This window comes from Eschscholzia californica, unplaced genomic scaffold, assembly GCF_041429995.1.
Source record: "Eschscholzia californica isolate CP2 unplaced genomic scaffold, dmEscCali1.0.p SCAF_1, whole genome shotgun sequence".
Lineage (NCBI taxonomy): Eukaryota > Viridiplantae > Streptophyta > Magnoliopsida > Ranunculales > Papaveraceae > Eschscholzia > Eschscholzia californica.
The window spans coordinates 46,246,106-46,258,497 of NW_028238198.1; the positions used below are offsets into that span (position 1 = coordinate 46,246,106).

Genomic DNA, 12,392 nt, shown 5'->3' on the forward strand with positions numbered 1-12,392 from the left:
TACCCAAGAGTTGTACAGAGAGAGGTTAGAGAGAGAGGCAGAGATCTGGTCATGAGAGAGTAGAGGGGAAGTTTTTTTTTTTTTTTTTTTTTTTTTTTTAGAGAGACTGGAAAAAAAAGTTAGTTTTGAAGAAGGTAATGGATAGGGTTAGGGTTAACAAAGAAAGGACCGGTGTCTACATAATTAGTCGGTGCTAATAGAGGAAAGAGCAGTTGGGCTTGGTGCCAACAGAGATGGATGCTAACAGCTTTTTGGTCCGGCGCCTTTAGAAGCACCCGAAACACAAGGACTACAATGTAAAAAGTTTGATCTGCATGTAGTATGGTACGCCAATAAAAGAAGTGCGACCTTAGGCTGATGAACAGCTGAAGTAGCCAATTCGTGAGCCACGGTATTGCATACTCGGGGTGGGAGGAGGAAGAAATGGGGGTGGGGGGGAAGAAATGTAGTTCAACATCGGCTATCGAGACAAGGGCACATATTTCTTTGAGTTGATCACTTAGTCTCCAAGGAACTTCTTGTTGATCGTCAGATAATAGGACAAATCACTCTCGAGTATAAAAATCTCTGGAGCGTCCAAGGAACTACTTGTTCAAGTCTTAATTGACATTCTCATTTTTAAGTGGTATTGTGGTAACTCTAACTCTAATTTTTACGTCTCTCTACCACAAACTTGTAAGGTTGTGTTTGATATCGCTTATTTTCATGATAATAAAAGAATTTCAATGGAAACATGTATTTCCACTATTTGATATTAAGTATATATTCATTGGCTTTAAATCTATGGGGAATCTAGTTCCGCAAAATACTCTACTTCTAATTCTTTGCTCTCCTGGGAATTTGCTTCGTGGAAAGTTGACAACCAAAGAAATGATTTTTTAATATATTTGGATATTAGAAACTTAATATATGTTCAAATCGACATTTTTACCCTTATATTTTCAGAACAACATTCGATAAAGATGTGTAACGCACTCTGGTTGACTGGTTTAAACCCCAATAGTTGACCGTTGAGTACAACTTGAAACATTTGACAGTTGCACACACACACAAAGGAAGGAAAAGAATCTGAACTAAGTGAAAAGATAACCCTAAACAAAATCTTGTTACAGTTTATATAGTGAATGTAGTGAAGTTGCATCCTGTGTTTTGATGGCAAAACAAGATAACAAGCATCATAAAAACTAAATGCCGATCAAAATCAGACCTTCTACTGATGGGTATCAGGGTGTGCATACATTTTCTCTCCCCCTGGAAGTTTTCTAGAATTCGGTGTCAAAACAAGCTACCATGACCTTTGAGACCATTGATCTTGCAAAAGGAATGTAGCTCAAGCTATACCTGCAAACATTAAAATGGAAAAAAGAAGCATGAAGTGATATTGTAAAGCTCTAGAATTAGAAAGAGATGATGTGTTCCCCTGTGTGAAAGTTGTCTTCAATAATTCGGGATCAAATACGTTGGTAAGAAAACTGTGGAAGAGACGTAAGAGTAAAGAGCAGATAAAATATAATCTCTCATGCACTATGAACAAAATATATACTTGTGCAAGAAGACATACCAAACAAGTGCACCAAACTCTAGCATGATTGCAAGAAGGGTTAAAAGCTTGTTATGGACCTGGAAGATACCATAAGACTAAAACTTAAGCCAGAGGCAGAAGGCAAAAAAAAAGTAACATAAAGAGAAGCAAAAGAACAAATGGAAAAAGTGAAATGATTGTCGACTTACATAAAGAGCGCAAAATAGGGCGACTATTATGCTCGCAAGGTATATAGCTGTTGCATAAATGCGAACAGGATCAAGCATCATTGTCACTTGACGTTTGGGGCCTATGAGGAAGGCTGTGCTGGCATACAAAAGACCACTTTAAAGTCTGGAACTATAAGTACTGGGATACAAACAAGAAAACTGCAAGATCGACATAATTTTGGGGATTCCTTTGTACTGATTTAAGAGAAAATGCAGCAAGTTTTTAGGAGAAACACCGTAAAGAATCTCCCTGAGTCAATGTCAATAGTAAAGAGGATTTTTTACGAAAGATAGAACAGAAATATAACAGGCTAGTCCATAGTGTCGATATAATCATCTATGGCTTCTCCATTAATACAAAAAAAAAAGAGCAAAAAAAATCAAAATTTTCCTTCTGTTCGATATATAGAGTCCAGTATCCATGAAATCAAATAACATACCTTCCAAGCGAAAGCAGGTTGCCAAAGGTAAATGTTATCCCAAACTTGATTGGATGGAGAAAAACAAGCAATGACTGTCCCCAAAAGAAAAGAAGTGGTAAACATGTATGTAGGTACTAGTTAGGAAGAAATATGGAATACGGAAAATAAATAACTAAACTTACAAGGAGAGTACAAGCTAAACCAGCAGACAAGCAAATCGCAAAGCCATAGAATCTCTGCTCAGTCAGAAGGAAACACATCAATGAGTACAGAAAATTAACTCAAGAACTTCATATGGAATACGTAAAAAAAAGTAATTCCAATACTTCATAAAAGTTGATCAAGCATTGACTAATTCAGTTACTGACCCTTTCACATTGTTTTAAATTTTGAATAGTTGATGTTATAAGATAACTACAAATCCTCGCAAATCTTTGTTTTGAATTTTGTTTCATCGACAACCTAAATACGAATTCCTTTGAGCCTTTGGCTCATGTTGTTGATAGAGATGAATGGCAGCAACTGTTTAAGGCATATGGGAGACGTCAAAAGAAGGATTGCCAGACCCAAATTCTGATTTGGCGTGTCTTGCATGAATGGCCCACTTAGAACCTTGAATAATGCGGGCCTGATCCACATGTCTTTGTGGAGATTCTACTAGTTTCTAAGTATTAGGATGGTTAAGTGTCTTTAATGTCTTTTAGTGTCTCTTTAATGTCTTTAATGTCTTTTAGTGTCTCTTTAATGTCTTTAATGTCATCTAGTGTCTCTTTAATGTCTTTTATGTCCTAGGAGTTTAGAAGTTTAAAAGTCTAGAAGTATGGGATATTAAGGGTCAGTTTTAGGCTATATATAAGGGTTGTATTCTGCTGTTTGAGGACAGACGGAGAGTATTCCAGCAGCTATTTCAGCTTTATGTGTTTGTGTGATGCAAATACCCCAAAGGTGTGATGCCTGAGGGCTCTAGGAGTGATTCCTAGTTTGTACTGGTGTGATACTAGTGCGTTATTTCTTATATCTATAATATAATCAAGTTATTTTCTTCTTCAATTCCATTTTCCCATTTCTGTCCTACATCAGTTGTTATCCTCTTTTGTTGCCCTATCGCAAAAATAAATTCGACTACAAGAGTCGACTTGTGTATTCATCGGCTATTGTGAAATGTCCAAGGGTTACAAGTGTCTAGATCCGAAAACATCTAAATAAGTAAATATGTTTAAAGAGATGTGTTATTCGATGAAACTCTATTTCCGTATGCTTTACCGCAATTCCATAACAACAAAAATGGGGTCGTAGTAAGTGAAGGTCCCCAATGGCTTTTTTAGAGACACCCATGTGCACTTCTGTCATACATCAGTCAGAACCCATAATACCTTCATGTCCCAACTCTACATCATCCTTTACCTCTCTCGGGCTCATCTCTAGTATTCCAGAAGTGTTATCCCACCAACAATCATCAAACACCAATGCCTCAGCTGAGCCAAGTACTGATTCGGAAACACCAACGGAGACACCGCTTGCTCCTCAACTGACTGATCAAATTCACTCAATGGTAACACGGGCAAATGACACAAATGACATTCGGGAGATCGGTTTTGTGGCTTCCAAATCAGACAATTCCATATTTATGTCTCGAACTCCTACTTCAATTACTAATTTGCTACCATGTGTTGACGACTTCTTACTTACATGGTCGAATGCGTGTGAGAATTGAGATTACTCGATTAATTTCTTGTCTTCATGAGCAACATTCTATGACAGATTTAGGGAAACTACATCACTTTTTAGGAATGTAAATAAATGATAAATCGTTCTCAATCAGGTCTTATGCTAACAAAAACTCGTTATACACTTGGGCTAATTGACAAACTCGACTTGATTAACTGAAAGCTGGTGTCTACACCTTGTGTTGTGGGCAAGAAGTTATCGATTCATGACGGAAGCCCTTTTGGTGATCCAACACTTTATCAATCTTTGGAAGGAAGTCTCCAACATCGATTCTTAACTCGTCCGGATATCAGTTATTCGGTAAATCAAGTGTCTCAATACATGCACTCTCCGCCGATGTACACTTTGTTGTTGTTAAAATTTTTTTTGGTATTTAAAGCAACTTTAGGACGTGACTTATACTTTAGGGCAGAGTCTGATAATCAACTAAGAGGTTTTAATTCACAAGTTAATTCTTATTCTGATGCCAATTGGGCCGGTGATCCAGATACACACTGTGTTGTGGGCAAGAAGTTATCGATTCATGACGGAAGCCCTTTCGGCGATCCAACACTTTATCAATCTTTGGAAGGAAGTCCCCAACATCGATTCTTAACTCGTCCAGATATCAGTTATTCGGTAAATCAAGTGTCTCAATACATGCACTCTCCGCCGATGTACACTTTGTTGTTGTTAAAATTTTTTTTGGTATTTAAAGCAACTTTAGGACGTGATTTATACTTTAGGGCAGAGTCTGATAACCAACTAAGAGGTTTTAATTCACAAGTTAATTCTTATTCTGATGCCGATTGGACCGGTGATCCAGATACACATTCACCTATCTCAGGTGATTATGTTTATTTTCTTTCCCACTTGATTCTTTGGTTCTCTAAAAAGCAACCAACTATTTCACGATCCAGTACAAAGACCGAATATACGGCCATCAAAATTACTACAGTTGATATAGCTTGGTTACAGTTTCTTCTTCGTGACCTGAGTATTTATATGAAGGACCCTCCTACGTTATATAGCTCACAACCCGATTTTACACTCTAGGACGAAGCATATGGAGCTTGACTATCAGTTAATCAAAGACGAGGTGTTTTGTAAGTCCAGTGCAAAGTACATACCAACTCATGCTCAAATTGTTGATCGAAGAACAATGATAACCCAGTTCATTAAAGTCCCACATGGGAAAAAGGGTGATCTAGTAAGCAAGAATATAATGTCACACATTAATACATGAAAGAAATTTCAGATCTAACAAACATTAATAGATAGATCAAACTAGAAATTTCAAAGACTGAGGTTTCAATAACAAACCCTAATAGATAGATTTAAAATAGAAATTATAGATGAATGCATAAAGAAATTTGTAAGCAAACCAAATAAACCCTAGAGAGAAGGGGAAGAAATTGATTAAATGTGGGGAAGTGAAAAAACCTGTTTGGTGGACAATGTGCACTGACGATTGAAATCTTCCATGAAAGATAAAGATTCTTCTTGTGCTTCAACTTCTTCTTCATCACCTTCAATTCCTACCATCATCTTCATCCTCTCCCACGTTTGATTCATCTTCTCCATCTCCTCCTTTTCTCTCTCCCTCCCTTTCTCTCTCTAGAAGTCTAGATAGATTATTAGGTCAGATGTGAAAGAACAAATTGGGAGTATCCAGTAAGTTGAAATCGAATGGAGAGAGAGAGAGTCTAAGTTGTTCCTTCTAGGAGTGATGAACTGGCGGGTAATCTTCTCGATCACCTTACTCCAATAGACAAATCATGACCGTTCAAAGATGAGATCGATCGTCGATTATCTTAGTAGATAGCACGTGCGACCCATACGTGTGGAATCAAGTGGGAGTTTGCTGAAATACCACCACTACTGTTTCTTTTAGCAAGCCAAGGAGGTAAACCAGTCAAGTACTCAAGTTCAATTTCTAGAGAGAGAGAGAGAGAGAGTAGAGAGATGAACGGGGGACGAGGGCGGAGGAGAGAAGACGAGGATGAGAAGGGTTTGATTTGGAGGTTGCCGGTGGTGAAGACAAAGGAATTAGGGAAGCTAGGTCCTGCTTTTGGCATCGGAGCTGGTTGTGGTCTCGGTCTTGGAATCGGCTTCCTCGGTGGTATCTTTCTCTCTCTATGCTTATTGATAATTTTTATTTTGTTTATGCATCTAGAATTTGAGTTCTTATTGCTTGATTTGTTTTTATGGATTCTCTTAGTGCAAATGATCAGAGCAACTCGATCACCTCGAATGAAATACAAAAGCCTAACACATAGAGGAAGAACATTTGTAACCTTAGATCAATTTTTTCTGATAATAAATTAAACTATTAGTTCTTCATCTTTTATAAATTGTGGATATGATTATCTTGACTTAGCATAAACCCTAGAGTCCTAGACTTAATCTGATTTGCATGCTAACTCTTGGAAGAGATTTATCTATTGTAACTATTGCTTTGTTTAGATGCTTCCTCTGAGCTTCTTGTCAATAAGAAGCCCCCTTGGTATGATGTTAAAAGGGATTTTACATTACTTGTTGTATTCTATTTTTGTCATATAAGTCAACTGCTTTGTTTTGCATTAAATCTTTACCTAGAAATCAGAACGCTCCGTTACGTGGTATAGTTACTATCAGTGTATGATATTTGAATCGAAATCTATGTCAAGTTGATGGTATAACGATGGTGTAAGAATTCTTAAACTGAAGAAAATAGTGTTTTTAGACAATTGCGGTGCCGTTATGGAGTTAGTTAAGATTCTCTCTCTCTCTCTCTCTTTAAAAAATTTGTAACAAACTTTTTACTCCTTTCTCGCTCTCTATTGTAACAAACGAAATGTCGTCTATAAATAAGAGTTCTTTTCTCATGTAATTATGAGCTAAGATTGTTCAATTGGATTTTTCATTTCCTCTCACCCTCTTGAAATTTTTTGAAACTTCCATTGTATCAGAGCTCTCACGGGTTCTAGTGAGAGAAAGCTTAATCTTCATTGGATCCAACTCTCATGTTTTTTTTTCACGTGCTTCGACTACACATTTATATCTGACTTGATTTCTCTCAAATGTCACAAATTATTTATCAGAAGACCTAGATAAACAAACTATCTTATTTGGAAGGATCAAATTGGAACATTTTTAGTGAGGAATGATTTGTTTGAATACTTAGATAGTTCGATTAAATCTCAAACTTAAGAGAACAAATTCAACACATTAAGAAAGGTAGTTCTTCTATTTGTGAATATCTTAGTAAGATCAAAGCTATAGTTTATGCATTTATACTTGTAAATGATGGAGTGAACGACAAGAATTATGTAGGATTGCTTTAAGAGGACTTGGTAAAGACTATAACCAGTTCATTTGGTAATTCATCAATATCATCGCACTAAGCCAATAACTAGTCGAGGTGTCGTGTTCTTGTTGTTGGGTTTTGTACGTCTCTAAGATTACTTAATCATCTAACTAACGTTGTAAGCGGAATCTCAAACATCATATGTTTAACGCTAGCTACCAGAATCATGTAATGAACTATAAACTGAAAGAAGAATATCTGGATTCGCTTTCCCACGAACTAGATTCCAATGACTTTATCCCGAAGAAATTAGAGCTCCAATTGTCGCTCCTTACTTGAGACACCCGAGTAAGTGACTTGATCTCCCTTCTTTGTTGTCTGCTAGAACTCCATTGAAGGTTGAGAAGAAGAACCATTCTTCTTTTGACTAATTAGATAGATTAAGAGTTTTTTCTCTAAAACCCTCTCTCTCCACTTAGCAGTATATTGTGAGAGAGAAGTTGTTTTCTCTTGAGAAAAATCCACCCCTTTTCCGTTCTCTAATGACCTTTATATAGAGAAACCCTAGTAGGAGTGTCATTCAAGTTAGGTTTCAATAAGAGTCCCAGAAAAGATAAACACCAGAGTCCCATCTGAATGAGAAACCGTGGGATTTCCATTAGGGTTTCCCCTTCTGGTGTGGCCGGCCACTTAAGCCCATTAATGGGCTTAGCCTGGCCGGCCCACTTAAGCCCATTAATGGGGTTAGCCTGGCCGGCCCACTCCCCTTTTGTGGCCGGTTCAGATCAACCCATTACCGGGCTTGATCTGGTCGGCCCAAAAGTGGGTTTTCCACTTTTTCGGGCTTTTCTTTCGAGACCGATTCTTTCTATCTGTTGGCACTTTCAGACTGGCTCATATCCATCTATAGGCAAGCTCCCACTAGTCAACTCTCTCCGATCAAGCCACCACTCTTTGGTGTAACCGTTGTAGGATCCGGTCTATGTTAGCTGCGGATTACCGAAGTAACCCGACGATCGTAAGCGGCTTCTAGCTAAGCATTACGACCCCTAATTGGACCGGACTAGATGATCTTCCGGATAAAGTCATCGTTATCCTAACTGACAAATTGAAGGCATTGCCACCTTGGTCGAAGGACACTCCTTCGGAAGGACATCTCCTTCAGACCGCAAGGATATATCCTTCACTTGTATGATCAAGATTTCGAAGGGGTAGAAAAATAGGTTTAGGAATTTAAAAAATTTTACTTAAAGCAATTGAATAGGTAGGATCTCTAACGTGTTACAAGTAGTGACGGATAATGCAACGAATTGTAAACTTGCTGGTAAAGAAGTTGAAAAGGTATATAGACATATTTTTTGGTCTCCTTATGTTGTTCATACTGAAAACCTTATTTTTAAAGATATGGAAAGTTGGTTACAAATACTTATACAAGAGGAGAAGATATTGTTAAATACTTAGCTATATTTAGAGCTCATTCGAAAATAGAACTTTTAAAGGTAGAAAAGGCTAGATTTGCATCGCACTATATATTGTTGAAGCAACTTATTGTTTGTAGAGAGACTCTTGCAACCACTGTTGTTGTTAAAACATGGAAAGATTTGGTAAAAAGTGGAGATGATGACACAAGAAAATTTGGTGTATTAGTTACAGAATCTATTAATAGTGAAGAATATTGAGATGAGGTGGAAAATATAATAAGCATCACCAAACCAATATATATTCTGATCAAATTTTGTGACGGAGAATGTCAGAAAATGGGTGAAATTTATGAAAGGACGGATAATATGCTTGGTGAAATAAACAATGTTATGAGAAATACCATCCAGTGCTCAGAGCGGTTCAAGTTTCATATCAAGCTTTGCAAGCGCAACTGCGCAAGTAGTTTAAAAAGCAAATCAAAGATGAATTAGGACTATTTGTTTGAGTTTTTTATACTATATTTTTATGTTTTATGCTTTTCTATATTTTATCTTTAAACATTAATTTAGTTACTAGTTACTAATTTCTTAACATAATAAACTTTAAATATTTATAAAATAATCAAATTGGTGAAGTTTAGCTTCATTTATACATGTCAATATATATATATATATATATATATATATATATATATATTGGATCTTTGAGCGTACAGATACCCTAACGAATTCCATAGCCAAATAGCACACAGAAAAAGTATACCCCAACATACCAAATACCGGAGCATATCGCGTTCTAGGTAAACTTGATTTTGACTCAGATTGGGTTAGGCGCCCAAACATAAGAAGACCTAGTGGTAGATCTTCAACACAAAGCCTTATCTGTGGCGGCTTCAGAATTGGTAAGGGTTTCTTATATCCTTGTTGAGTTGCATTATCCTAATGCTCGCCCAAATACTCGCTACTGTGATAATTTGGGTGCTAAAAGTTTGAGAGCAAATCCTATGTTCTTTGCTCGAGCTAAACATATTGAAGTGGATTACCACTTCATTATAGACTTAGTTGCAGCAGGAGCTATGTTTGAACCTTGTTCCCTCTGAAGAACAACCTGCAGATAAATTCACTAAAGGGCTTGTAAACCTTCCTTTCTTGCTTATTCGGAAAAGGCTGATTGTTCTTACAGATCCCTCTGCTCTAGTAGGGGAATATTAAAGTATGATATCTGAATCAAAGAAACCAAGATCATGTCGATGGTGTAAGAAATTCTTAAAGAGAAGACAGAGGTGCTTTTAGAAAATTGCAGTGCCCTTAGAGAATTCTAATATGGAGTTAGTAAGATTCTCTCTCTAAACAACTTGTAACAGAGTTCTCACTCATTCCTTCTCTCTCCTGTAACAGACGAACTGTCATCTATAAGTCAGATTTCATCTCGTATGTAGTTGTGAGTTAAGATTGCTCTAAATGAAGTTTCAATTCCTCTCTATCTTTGTCTCTTGAAATTCTCTGAAACTTTTAGTTACTGATTACGCTGCCATGTTTGTTATGCAGTACACTAGGGGTATACCTCTTTGATACGCTACTTTCTTTCACTAAACATTTTAACTCTTTTTGTCCACGGTGGAAATATTTCAATGGGTGAACATTGAACAAACCCTTGGCTGGAGTGGTTACCAAGTTGGTTTCTACCCGCTCACGGGTTCGAGACACTGATATATAAGCTATCTTAGCTCCCATATGCCCAACATAGCACATCAAGGTCTGGCCCCTTGAATAGCTCAATCCTCCCAATGGCAGAAGCTAGCACGAATCACGGCCCGGCTCGGCACAAGAACATGTAGAACCTTTCTCCGGGTACTGTCCCAAGTCATGATATTACCTTCCCACAAATATTTCAATGATGTATTTTACAGCAGACGGGTGAAGGATCCAATATTCCATCTCAATGATATTTTTAAACATTTTACTATTAGTTGTTAACTCATTTAGTTAATTCTGTAGATTTCTATGAAAACTTGGGTATTTTAAGGCTACAGATTCCGCTTCACCAAATGTAGAGTACTGGGTTGCTTTCAAGAAGCAGAGAGAGTATCTTAAATGCAGTTTGATCTCCATTAGGTGGATTTGGTAGAATGATACTAAAACTTCACTTCCCTTTGGAAATATGATACTATGGATACGAGGCAACCAAATAGTTGAATAAAATTACAATCCTAGCTCTACTTTATTCTGAGTCCCCACATAGCCTGTAACTAAAACATTTCTTCTAGACACAATACTAATCAATTCATAGACCGAAAACTTCTTAAATACGATTTCATTGTTATGTTACTCTATATAATTGATAGCTATGACCTCTAATGGATTGTGTCCTTTTCAGGTGTCGGTATTGGTCCAGGAATTCCTGGATTACAGCTTGGAATTGGGTTTGGTGCTGGATGTGGGGTTGGACTTGGATTTGGTTATGGCATGGGTAAAGGAATTGCACATGACGACATCAGGCGATATTCTAATGTGGGAAAACTCTCTCTAGGAACTGGAAATCTTCCTTCTCAGTAAGTATATCTTATTGTTTTCGTACTTATGTTTACTTTCTAAAGCAATCTACTTCTAAAGAACGTACTAGGTACTTACTGTTGTCAGCTAAGCCATATTGATTGACATCAAAACTAAATTAGTTAAATCTACTGAAAGCAAACACAAAAACGAGAAAAGAACGGAAAAATAATTCCTCAGACTGGGTTATTCTATTGTTGTTTCTGAATAACGATTTATAATGCACTTCCATTTTTCTCTTTTCTGTTTCTTTCCTTCTCTCTGGAAATGCATTGAAACATCGGCTGCCCTAATTCTCTATTAAGCTTAGATTACACAAAATCCGCTTTCTAGCACATCAAGGCAGAATAAGAGCGTTGATGATTGAATTCAGTGTCGAATATAAAGGTGGACAAATTTAAAACACCTTGGGCCAAACTGTTTCAGGTGAATCCTGTGTTTTTCATTTACTTATTTGCATCATTTTGCTGCGGCGTTACAGGGAAGACATAGGTGTCCTGATTGATGATTTGGTTGTACAAACCAAGAAGGTAATCAGAGCAACATCAAAAGAGATTGATAAATGGAGAAGATGAAGATGATCACAGTATATAAAAGACGATATAATTGTTGTTAGTTAAAGTTAGAATGGCAACATATTTGTGATTGAAATGTCCTGTAATCGTGTATTCCTTGCAGAAAATACATTCCAAGCCTTGACCGGATTTTGTACATCATTGCCCATTGTAACATTCCAAAATAACATTCATTCTGTCTATAGTATCCTGCTTATCTTCTTCTGGGGTCTATGGAAATGATCGAATAAATGACCTCCTTAGATAATTTTCTTGGACTCCTTGAGTACAGAGTTTGGGCTAGTAGGCCATTAGGGTTTAAAAGTGGTAGTTCTAGGTCTTTATGCTGTTAATGCTTTATTATATGAGAATCTTGTTAAAATTTTTATTTTAATTTGAAGTCTTATGGTGCCCTCCGTTTGCTAGAATCGGAGCAAATTCGATCCGAGATACATTCACTCTTGGAGTGCTGTCAATGCATGTAATTTTACGATGTTTAGACTGGTGCTGAACCGAACATACTTATCCCATTGAGAAAGCACTTCACTGAACGAACCTGTGTACTCTATTTGGTACCAATGTTTGGTCCCATGAGGCTTCTGGTTGAATCTTTGACAGGAGGGAAGATCAAGAAGCAACCTTTTGGGAATGAAAACCCTCTTGGCAGTAGTAACCAAAGAAAAAGATCGCAACA

At 37.1% G+C, this 12,392-nt stretch overlaps 2 protein-coding genes across 2 annotated transcripts; one reads left to right on the plus strand and one right to left on the minus strand.

Moving 5' to 3' along the window:
* Positions 1–1,074: 1,074 nt before the first annotated feature.
* On the minus strand, positions 1,075–5,465 carry LOC147567170 (Got1/Sft2-like vescicle transport protein family). Its single transcript, XM_086653795.1, has 6 exons — positions 5,325–5,465; positions 2,357–2,410; positions 2,193–2,266; positions 1,732–1,849; positions 1,562–1,620; positions 1,075–1,341 (listed from the first exon to the last, which is right to left on the minus strand). Exons 1-6 carry the CDS (start codon positions 5,463–5,465, stop codon positions 1,263–1,265), a joined length of 525 nt encoding a protein of 174 aa, XP_086509921.1. The 3' UTR covers positions 1,075–1,262.
* A 130-nt stretch (positions 5,466–5,595) lies between these two features.
* On the plus strand, positions 5,596–11,901 carry LOC147567171 (uncharacterized). Its single transcript, XM_086653796.1, has 3 exons — positions 5,596–6,003; positions 10,969–11,143; positions 11,626–11,901. Exons 1-3 carry the CDS (start codon positions 5,847–5,849, stop codon positions 11,717–11,719), a joined length of 426 nt encoding a protein of 141 aa, XP_086509922.1. The 5' UTR covers positions 5,596–5,846; the 3' UTR covers positions 11,720–11,901.
* The last annotated feature ends 491 nt before the right edge of the window (positions 11,902–12,392 follow it).